The 12072-nt window shown below is 34.1% G+C and overlaps 2 protein-coding genes across 4 annotated transcripts in view; one reads left to right on the top strand and one right to left on the bottom strand.

Moving 5' to 3' along the window:
• Positions 1-12072, bottom strand: part of LOC306987861 (uncharacterized protein) — a 434965-nt gene that overhangs the window by 56958 nt on the left and 365935 nt on the right. The window lies entirely within an intron of this gene.
• LOC306987911 (uncharacterized protein) overlaps positions 1-12072 on the top strand; it is a 30000-nt gene that overhangs the window by 6475 nt on the left and 11453 nt on the right. Inside the window, exons 2-3 of the mRNA XM_079592549.1 lie at positions 7986-8056; positions 8185-8244. Of these exons, the coding sequence (XP_079448675.1) occupies positions 8026-8056; positions 8185-8244 (91 nt within the window). The 5' untranslated portion in view covers positions 7986-8025. The remainder of the gene's footprint in view (positions 1-7985; positions 8057-8184; positions 8245-12072) is intronic.

Raw genomic sequence — 12072 nt, forward strand, 5'->3', positions numbered from 1 at the left:
TTTCTGCTGTAAAAATGGCCAGATGGTCCGTTGTCCTTTTTTTAATATTCACATTATAGTTTAAAATGTATACTGCAACTCCTGTTTTCCCAGTCTGATCTTTTGATGCGTCTGTGAAAATCTGAACTGTGTCATCATATTTTATGTCAATATACTGTTGAACCTTTTGATATCTCCCTGTCCCTGATTTAATTATGTTCTTAGCTTCCAAATCTACCTTGGGAGAACAAAACATCCATGGTGGGATTATTGGTGTGCTAACAGTTTTGCAACACGCAATTCTGTCAATTTCCATTTCATTTGCCTGCCTATTCCCATGCCACCCAAAACTGCATAATGGCCGCCCATACTCCCAGCATTCTTCTAACACCTGCTTTGTAGGGTGTGTTTCTTCATGACCTTGTAGATTTGTCCAGTAAGACATGGATAGTTTTAAACGCCTTAAATCTAAAGGCATTTCTCCTACTTCTATTTGTAATGATGGAATAGGTGTTGTCCTAAACGCACCACAACATATTCGAAGTGCTTTGGCCTGTATTCTATCTAGTTCTTGCATTAAGGTTTTAGTTGTTGAACTATAAACTATGCTTCCATAATCAAAAACTGAACGAATCAGTGCAGTATAAATCCTTTTTAGGGACATGCCTGATGCTCCCCATCTAAACCCTGCTAAACACTTCAGTATATTTATACCTTTTTTGCATTTATCTATCATTTTCTGAATGTGTGTTTTAAAATTTAGCTTAACGTCAAACCATACCCCCAAATATCTTATACTATCAACTTGCTTTAGTTGCTTCCCATACAGTTTAAGATCTATGGTAGGGTTCGTTCTTTTTTTGGAAAAACATATAAATTGTGTTTTTTCAATAGATAGATGAAAGCCCCACTCATATGACCACTTTTCAACCTTAACAATTGCTGATTGCATTTTAACCTTCAGGTTATCAATATTCCTTCCTCTCACCCATAATGCCCCATCATCAGCATATAATGCTCTACCCATCCTCTGATCTATTCCATTAAAAATGTCATTAATCATTATATTAAAAAACATTGGGCTACATACGCTTCCTTGTGGAGTACCATTCTCTATTGGATATATACTTGAAGATTCCATCCCTACTCTTACCTCTATGGTTCTGTTATTCAAAAAATCTTGAATCCAATTAAACATCCTGCCACCTATGCCCATCTTATTTAACTTAATTAAAAACCCCTCCTTCCACAACATGTCATATGCTTTTTCAATGTCAAATAATATAACCAAAACAGCTTCTTTACTTACTTGAGCTTTCCTGATTTCATTTTCTAGACAAATAATTGGGTCCATTGTTGTACGCCCATTACGAAATCCACTTTGGTGAGGGGAGAGCATTCCTCCTTTTTCAATTACATATCCTAGTCTTATAGTAATCATTTTCTCCATAATTTTGCATAAGTTGGATGTAAGAGCTATTGGTCTATAGCTTTTAACCTCTGTTTTATCCTTGCCGGGCTTACCAATAGGGACAACCACAGAGTGTTTCCACATTCTAGGCAATTTCCCTTGCTCCCATATCTTATTATACAACATTAAAACAACACTCTTAGCCATATCTGATAGCTGCTCTATCATTTTGTAACACACCTCATCTTTCCCTGGTGAAGTACTCTTAACACCTATTAAAGCTCTTTTTAGTTCAAATAATGAGAAATTTGTATCAATTGCACATTCATTTGTGACTTTCCTCCCCAATATGCCGCTATTTTCCTCAATCACCTTTGCTCTCCACATTAACTCTTCACTGGATAGGTTCTGTGTGCTATGTACTTTAACAAATGCCCTAGCCAGTACCTCTGCCTTTTCTGCATTAGTTACTGCCTCAATGTCATTTACTCTTATTACTGGTAATGCAAATTCCCTTCTAATGCCTCCCATTTTCCTTATCATTCCCCATACCTCACTAACCTTGATTTCAGACCCAATATTGCTGCAAAAGTCTCTCCAGTATTTTCTTTTTGCCTCACGAATTACTCTTTTAGCTTTGGCCTGTGCTTTTTTATATTCAATTAATTTATTGAATGTATGATTTGATTTAATGACTTTAAAAGCCTTGTTCCTTGCCTTAACTGCTTCTTTACACCCCTCTGACCACCATGGAACCATTTTCTTTTTTCCTCTCATCCCGGTAGATTTACCTATGATCTCCTCTGCGGATTCATACAGTATGCCAGTAATCATAGAGTTCAATTCTTCAACATCATCACCTGAATGTGACATATTCCCCATCAACTTCCCACTTGCTACCATACTATAATGTTCCCAGTTGACCGCTCTCATTTTCCATCTTGGGAACCAGTTATCTTCTAAATGTACACTTTGGTCACTCGTCTTTGTCCAAATAGGGTAATGATCACTTCCCAAACTATTATCATTAAAAACCTCCCATTGACTTCTCCCTGCTATTTGTTCTGACACTATAGTTAGATCTATAGCTGACTCTGTTCCTCTACCTACATCAAATCTTGTACCTCTTCCATCATTCAAACATACTAGATTGTGCTCATCCATATACTCCTCAATGATCCTCCCATTTTCATCTGTTCTTGTACTGCCCCAAAGTGAGCTGTGTGCATTGAAATCTCCACATATTATTAATTTTCCATTTCCCCTTTCCCATATACCTTCTAGCATAACTTTAGTTAACTTTTGGCAAGGGTTATAAAGGTTAGCTACTTTGATTTTAGTTCTGTTATCCCATATTTCAACAACGACCACCTCAATCTGTACATCATTATTTATAGCTCTAAAATTAATACCTTGTTGGACAAATGTAGCCACTCCTCCCCCTGTTACAGGACTTCTATCTTTGCGTACACCCGTGTACCCATGAATTATAAAATCAAGAGAGGGTTTTAACCAAGTTTCCTGAACACAAATAACGTTAGGTTTAACAGATAGTTCTTCAATAAAACACTTTAATTCTGGTCCATTAGAAATTAAACTCCTGGCGTTCCATTGCAAAATGGATATACCCATCAGCATCCACCACCACTTGCTGACTGACTTTCTACTACCTCTGTTCTAAGCATCTCATTAATAGAATCAGTTGTTAGTCCCTCTTCACCTAGGTACTTCTCTGCTGCTTTTAAGATGATCTTAATTCTCGCTGTTCTGCTATCTGTTTGTGCTGTGCAGTTAATGACTTCCACCATAAATGCAATAAATTTCTTCTTTTCTACAATCAGAGTATTTTCATTTACTTTACAGCATTTATGCTCAACATTTTGAGCTGGATTTTGGATCACAGGTACTGGGCCTACCCTTGGGCCTAAATTATTCCTTGTTTTAAAGTCAACTTTTTTGATTGCTTCAGCATATGTAATTTTTTCTTTCATTCTCACATTTTGGACTTGAACTGCTCTTTTGTGTGCTTCACATCCCTTATACGCAGCACTATGTTCTCCCCCACAATTACAACATTTAATTTTGATCCCTTCAGTACATTTGCCATATTCATGGTCCCCCCCACACTTCGCACAACGGGCCTTAGCCCTACACGCTACAGCAATATGACCAAAACGTTGGCATTTAAAACATCTTGTCGGTGGGGGAATGTATGGTCTCACTACATAACTAACATACCCAATTCTAATCCGCTCAGGTAGTTTCTCCTCATCTAAGGCCAACATAACAGACATACTTGGTCTTTTTACACCATCTCTAGTGTATGGCAGCCGTTTAACGTGGTTTACACGAACTCCTCTTATATTTACTTTTATTTCCTCTTCGGTCATGTCAGTCGATACTCCATATATAACACCCATAGTTCTCCCTCTTTCTTCCCATATTTGCGGCTTCACAGCCTTCCCCAGCATTGTTTTACACATCATTAAACCTTGCTGTTGATCTCTGTCTTTGCAAACAATTAACAAATTTCCATCTCTTAACGTTTTGACTGTATATACCTCTCCTACTATCTTGTATACAGCTTCGCTGACCTTTAAAGGATTCAATGCACACGGGTTTGAAATCGAATTATCACTTTTAATTCATTCTCTTTACTCTCGTCTCCTTTGTTTCCAATGGCTTTCCTTTTTTTCCTTTCTTGTCTCACCTCCTGCCAGACTCCATCATTTGAATTCGTTCCATTAGAAATTATTGAACCTTCATCACCTTCCATCTCCTCTGGATCATTCTCATATTCTTTTCCTGCATTCACCTCACTTCCTATCCATCCCGGATCACTCCTCAGCCCTCCTGGCTCTCGCACCGGATCTGGGGCGTGCTTCTCCATTTTCCCCCCTAACCGCGCGTAAACTCCCCTGTAACCCTCCACACCATGATTCCTGTCTTGTGTTCCACTTGTCTTTTGTACTTTGGTCATTTCCTGTCTTGTGCTAAGTTTTGTAGTCCTATGTAGTTTTTCATGTTGATTCGTCTCCCCAGGTGTATCTTGTTTCCTCATTATCTAGTTAAGCTTGTTTGCCCCTTTGTATTTATAGCCCTTGTGTTTCATTTGTTACTTTGTCAGTTGTTGTACATGTATGGTTGCTGCTAGTTTGGTCCTGCTCGTGGTTTTGTTTCTTTGTCGCTCGTGTTCCTTATTATTTTGTTCTATGTGTGACTTCATTAAAACCCTGCGGATAGATCCTTGCCTTCGCCTGCTTTCTCCAGCACGTTACAGTGACAGTGTCACAACAGTAGAATGAGATAGTGAACTAAAAAAACAACGTTTACAATAGTAAAGACACAACGCATGAACAATATGTGTTAATAAAAAAAAATAGAGCTGTAAACTAATATGCAAGGTTTAACAGACTAATTAATGTAATTGCCTTTATTCAATTATATCCTTCACATTTCTGCTTAAGTCCAATACAAATTAAATTGACGCAAGAGCCTCACCATAAAAAAAGGGATTTTTATTCCACAAAAGCTGTTGATTGACTTTGTACTAAATCTTCCTTTAATAAAGAATAATATTTCAAGGACAGGACAAATGATCTCTACTCAACAGAAACTAAATGTTTTTGATGTCAGTTTCACTCCACTTATGGAAAAAAATAATACTTTATTGTATTTGAAATATATTCCCTTGTTCAATAAATATACTAACAAAAACTGTAATCTTTAAATACATTAAAATTATATTAGCATTCTGCTTTTACCTATTTTCACAATATAACTTTTAACACACTTTAAAATAATTGTACTTTGTAAAAATATAGGCCTACTTTGAAGTGAAAATTCTGGTTATTTTTTTTAAAAGTTTATTTATTTAGTTTGTGATGGTCAGAGATCCAGTTTGTTCGTCCAGCTTCAGTGTGTCTCTGAATCTCCCATGAAGAACATCATCATATAAAGAAGATTTGGTTCTTTTTTGATTTTAGCTGAAAGTTTTCCTGAGAAATGTCCACAGTATGTAGTCGTCTTCATGTATTTCAGTGACATTGGTGTTTAGTGTGACAGAATCTCCCTCCATCACTGACACTGAATCACCAAACACACCTGGAGAACAAACCGATGTTACACAGATTATGGTTTCTGATGATTTTATCTTTATCTGCTATCTAGTGCACAATATATGAAGCCAAGCCACAAAGTCAATTACGACATGAAAAGTTGAACTCTTCTTCCTTTCAGTGCCTTGATATTTTGTATGGGACATTAGATCAGTAGATAAAAAAGGGTTCCTGCACTTTTTTTGACTATTGAATTTATATTACTTGCATTTCATGCTACTACTGAAGTATTTTTAAAAGAATGTTTAGAGATGATTTGTATTTGTAATAATTTAATTAAAACCACAAAAAAGTGCAGGAGATTTGAAAGTGGCTTAATGATAGAGTCTGTCTCAACTTGTTGAAGTTAAATTCACTATTGCAATTTCCATTATTTCCCATGACTTTTATAATCTGCGAACACTGTTACTGATAATTAGCCAAATGTTTTATTTATAACTTACCGGTCATACGCCGCCAGCACAAACAGAACAAAGCAAATGCATGAAACATTTCTTCAGATTTAAAAAGTCTATCTGCTGAAGAAAATCAAGGTGTGTGAATGCTCCCACGACAGAGTTTGACACTTCTGTTGGTTGAAATGCAAAGGCTCTTTCCGAAAGATATATGTTGACATATAAATGCTCTTCAAAGCAAAGAATGCAAATAGAAGTGCTGCTTCAGGGTGTAAAATCTCGGTGCATATTGTCACAGTGATTACAGTTGCCACACTCCTTCAATTGTGTTTCGGAAAGCACCTACAATTAAAGATAAATTGGTGAGAAGCCATCTTCCCTCTAAGAAATCCAATACTTGGTTAAGTTTAAGAGCAGGAAATTACAGGTGTGGCAACTGTAATCACTGTGACAATATGGTTAAGACTGACATGTTTAGAGATGTAACCTCGGGTTCTGAATTAAAAATTAGATAATTTATTAATTGTAATACTTCATTTGTGGTGTATAGGTTGGAGTGTCCATGTGGCTGCTATTATATAGGGATGACTACAAGAAAATTAAAGATCAGATTATCAGAACATAAAAATGCAATTAGAGTTTGTAACCTTTCATACCCCATGGCCGTACATTATAGAGATGCGAATCACGGTAGCCCAAGTACATTGAAGATAATCGGTATTGAACAAATACCAAAGTCAATAAGAGGAGGAGATAGAGCTAATAGGCTCTTACAGAGAGAGTCTTTTTGGATATATACATTGAAAGCAACTACATTTCCGGGCTTGAATGGAGAATTAGACTTTTTGCCATTTTTGTAAAAACATTTTTTTTTTTTTTTCAGATACACAGTTGCGCTGTGTATCTGTATGATTTACACACTGTATGATTTTTGATTTATGTATTTATAAAAAAGCTATACTATGTTTACAATGGTGTTTAAAGCATTTTGATTTGCATACTTTAGTGGTATTTATGATATTGGTATAGTTTTTTTTTTTTTTTTTTTTTTTTTTTTTGGGTTGCGCTGTGTATCTGTATGATTTACACACTGTATGATTTTTGATTTATGTATTTATAAAAAAGCTATACTATGTTTACAATGGTGTTTAAAGCATTTTGATTTGCATACTTTAGTGGTATTTATGATATTGGTATAGGTTTTTTTTTTTGTTTTTTTTTTGTTTTTTTTTGCGCTGTGTATCTGTATGATTTACACACTGTATGATTTTTGATTTATGTATTTATAAAAAAGCTATGCTATGTTTACAATGGTGTTTGGAGCATTTTGATTTGCATACTTTAGTGGTATTTGTGATATTGGTATAGGTTTTTTTTTATTTATTTATTTTTTTAATTTTTTTTTTCTTCGCTGTGCATCGTATGATTTATATAAAGTTTTATTGTTTAATTTCAATTTACGTAATTTGATTTCTAAAAAAACGTTATGTATACAATATAGTTTGGCGCATTTTGATCTGCATACTTTATCGGTATTTTGGATATTAGTACAGAATTTTTTTTTTTTTTTTTTTTTTTTTTTTCCTCTCTCCTATAGGTCTATTTAGGCCAATTGTCTTGATTGTCTCTTTACACCGAGTGACCAGGTGTTTTTAATTTGATTAATTAACTGTTGTTAAAAACAAACCTGAGATGCTGTTTGTTACACACCCTGACGAAGGCATGTAGCCGCAACGCGTAGGTGGATCTGTCACCATTTTTAATGTTTAGAGCCATTCATGAAATAAAGGCTTTTTAACTTTTTTCACACATTATGAGTGCCTTGGAGTTCCTAATATAAATGCTCTTATTAAGACTTACAAAACATTCTTCATTCTATTATTTAACACTGAGCATGTTTCAAAAGCACTGTGTTAAATATGTAAAGTGAAGTATTGTGTACATCTTCTTAAATTTCTTTCCACAGTAGAGCTTATTTATTTTAAAATGGTTTTATAATCCACTTCAGTAAATCTATTATCAACAATTGTGTATGGTTCAAAACACAACAAAAAGCTTAATACTGTCTTCCATCTCTCATAGGTGTGACTCAAACTGAAACCTGCTGCGGCTTTCTTCCGAAATGCAGTTTGATTTAGGCAAACATTTTTTAGGTAAGAGTGTTTCTTGTCCTGCTTTTTATGAAACTCACAATTGTTTCCCTCACAAAAAAAAAAAAGGTTTATTCTTCCAAAACTTGTTTTCTTTTCACTGTTCACTGAAGTACCTCTCTCTGTTTTAGGTTCTATCTTTCTGGTCTTTCTCTTTCCTGCTTTAGTTGGCAACTCATATGTTGGCGATGGTAAGTTGTAGCAGGTTTCTATGCAGAGTACCAATTCTTGAGGCATCATTTTCTGGACGGTCTGTCATGATGACTATGTAGTTTCTGCAACACTAGCAGAATTACAAAAATACGCCTACAGCTTATTTTCAAACAATTTTGCAAGAGCCACTTTCGTGCTTCGCATTCCGCCAACTCACAAACATATCATATTATATCCCCCCAACTTCTTGTGAAGTCTCTGCGGGTAAAAGTAGGCGCCACAGCTGTTTGAGGCACATCAAAGTAAACATTAGACGGGTAGATTTGTCTTTTTATCGGGAACATGATGATGTTGTATGATACTGAAGCGTCCATTTTAGAGTAAGTTGACCAGACGTCACCGTTTTTTCAGGGACAGTCCCGATTTTTGGTGTTCCATCCCTGGAAATGTCTCAGTTTTACAGCTTGTTTGGCTGCAAAGATAAATACCCAAAAGTTAAAGGGATAAATAGAGTTCTGTCATTAAATACTCAGCCTCATGTCATCACGCAAATGGGTTTAAGCGGGACAGACAGCAGTTTCATTATATTTATTTATAGAATAATTTATAGAATTTGACAATAATCATAGATATAGTCTTAAATTAATTTTGGAAAGTGGAATTTGATGTTCTGTGCTTATGTTGTTCCAAACCCGCAAGACTTTCAGTCATCTTCAGAACACACAAATGAAGATCTTTTGATGAAATCTGAGATTTCTGAAATACCTTAATTTGTGTTCCGAAGATGAAAAAGTCTTGCGGGTTTGGAACAACATAAGCACAGAACATCAAATTCCACTTTCCAAAATTAATTTAAAACTATAATCTATAATTATTGTCAAATTCTATAAATTATTATATAAATAAATATAATGAAACTTCTTTCTGTCCCGCTTAAACCCATTTAAAAGATTGAGTGCAGAGTTGTTTCGAACTACTATCACGTGACCACGAGATCAAAGGTTGTCTCTTCTCAGTAACCAGAGGCGCCGGTTACCATAGAAACTCGCGCCTAAAACTGCAACAAGCAAAAAATACAAATTGATATGCAATTTGAGCAAGAGAGAACCAGTGTGACAGATCATTGCTGATTTAATATTTTAATATTTAATATTGCTGATTTAATATTATTTAACTGAGTTTGTTTAGCAATTTTTGAGATTTAAATATTTCCCAATTCAAATAGTTGGTGCCAAAAATAGCTGACTGTAGGAATTGAAAATATGGCCTTATACATACACTTTATATTTAAAATTAGCAGAATTTACGATACTGATGATTGTTAAAACGCGTCATTAGTCTGTGAAAAGGATCAATAAACGATTGTCAAGTGCTAACATTAGATCCAAATACAATTTAAGAGGAGCCATGCATAGGTGTATCTTTCCATTTCTAAAATGCCACAAAGGAGTTTGTTTTAAAATGTAAAAAAGACTTACCAATTGACACAATACAAATTACAAATACAGATTTTAATATTACGAACTTGCGACACATGGAACAGAAAACTGGGGGATAAATGGCACTTTTAGCTAAGCTGAGCTAAGTTAACCGATTTAACGTTACTTTTGAATCTCAGTTCTAAACAAAATCAGTTTTGCTATATTGAAAAAGCGAACTATGCTATGGAGAAAGTGTGAACGCACCATAACAGAACACACACACCCAGGGCCGGATTAAGAGTTCAGAGGCCCCTGGGCAAAATGACTTGACCCTTCTTAACTTAATACACAAATGAAATAAACATATTTATTTTTTCAGCTACAGTATGTGTATTTAACAGCATTGAAGAAAGTCATTAAATGATATGAAATATGAAAATAAAACACAACATAGACTTCACTGTATAAATTGTACATTGATTCTTATTAAAGCTACTATTAAAGTTCTCAGTCAAGAGTGAGGGATTTGCTCTTTGTATTTTGTTGTTTTATTAACAGGGAAAGTTTTAATTGTCATCATTTAGCCTACTCTCTCAAGCCGTTTCAAACCCAAAATAAGTCTCCCTCTTCTGTTGAAAATAAAAGTTATTTGGAAGAATGTGGGTAACCAAACCGTTGATGTACCCCAGTGACTTCCATAATAGTTTTTTTCCTACTATGGTCAATGGGGACCAGCAACCGCCCGGTTAGCCACACTCCTCAAAATATCTTCTTTTGTGTTCAGCACAAGAAAGAAATTAATACAGGTTTGGAACAACATTAGAGTGAGTGAGTAAATAATGACATCATTTTTATTTTTGGGTAACTATCCCTTTAAGGACAAGCGGCAGCATGTTTACTATTAGGGCTACTGTCTCTTTAAGATCTGCCCGCGACGAGTCTAATATACACGCATTTGACAAGCAGATTTTTTTCTTACTTTTTTCTACTGTTCTTTCACTTTAGACAAACTTTGTTTATGTAAACCTTGTGTGTATTTGACAGTATATTACCGCAATAAGACTCGAAAGATAACTCAGTCCAGGCGCTGTTAGACAGGCTTTAGTGCATGTGCGCGTCGGGTGTAACGTTATTGCGCTAAGAAAAGCGCCCGTTAGAACAGCGCATCAGCAGCGAATGACATGTTTAACCGGCAAGGCTTTAAAGCACATGCAAATAATTAATTTTTATAAACTACAGTGTCCCGTTCCTCTGCATTTCATGTGGATATACGTCGTGCTGTACAGTATGTTGAGACGGAGGCGCCAGAACTGCAAACTGATAGAATGCACGATCCTACGATATTTCTTCAAAAGCAGATCGTGGAGACATCGAAATCATAATATTTGACATAATATTTGACGGTGCCCAGGGCCCCTTAGATGTCCTGGGCCCCTGGGCAATTGCCCAGTTGCCCTAATGGTTAATCTGGCCCTGCACACACCTCATGCGGGCAGGGGTTATATGCTCCGAACGGACACTGCACTAGTGATGTAAAACGCACACACACTGGCAATACTTTTAACTTAAGGTAGATTTTTCTAACAAATTACTGACACAGTAAAGGGTAGATTTAAAAAAAAAAAAAAACGAATTTTAAATAAAGAAAAACGAAATTTAAATAAATAAAAAACAAAATTTAAATAAATAAAAAAACGAAATTTAAATAATGAAAAAAACGAAATTTAAATAAATAAAAACGAAATTTAAATAAAGAAAAAACGAAAAAAAAAACGAATTTTAAATAAAGAAAAACGAAATTTAAATAAAGAAAAATTGAATTTAAAATTAAGAAAAACGAGATTTAGATAAAGAAAAAACGAAATTTAAATAAAGAACTAAATTTAAATAAAGAAAAAACGAAATTTAAATAAAGAAAAAACTAAATTTAAATAAAGAAAATGCGAAATTTAAATAAAGAAAAAAACTAAATTTAAATAAAGAAAAACTAAATTTAAATAAAGAAAAACGAAATTTATATAAAGAAAAACGAAATTTAAATAAAGAAAAAACAATTTTTAAATAAAGAAAAACGAAATTTAAATAAAGAAAAAAACAAAATTTAAATAAAGAAAAAACGAATTTAAAATTAAGTAAAACGAAATTTAGATAAAGAAAAAACGAAATTTAAATACAGAAGAACTAAATTTGAATAAAGAAAAAACGAAATTTTAATTAAGAAAAACGAAATTTAGATAAAGAAAAAACGAAATTTAAATAAAGAAGAACTAAATTTGAATAAAGAAAATACGAAATTTAAATAAAGAAAAAAAACGAAATTTAAATAAAGAAAAACGAAATTTAAATAAATAAAAACGAAATTTAAATAAAAAAAAAAACGACATTTAAATAAAGATTATAAATAAAAGTTCTGTATTTTGACTGCAATTGTCTGTGTATTCTGAT

Source organism: Phoxinus phoxinus, assembly GCF_949152265.1.
Source record: "Phoxinus phoxinus genome assembly, chromosome: 20".
Taxonomy (NCBI): domain Eukaryota; kingdom Metazoa; phylum Chordata; class Actinopteri; order Cypriniformes; family Leuciscidae; genus Phoxinus; species Phoxinus phoxinus.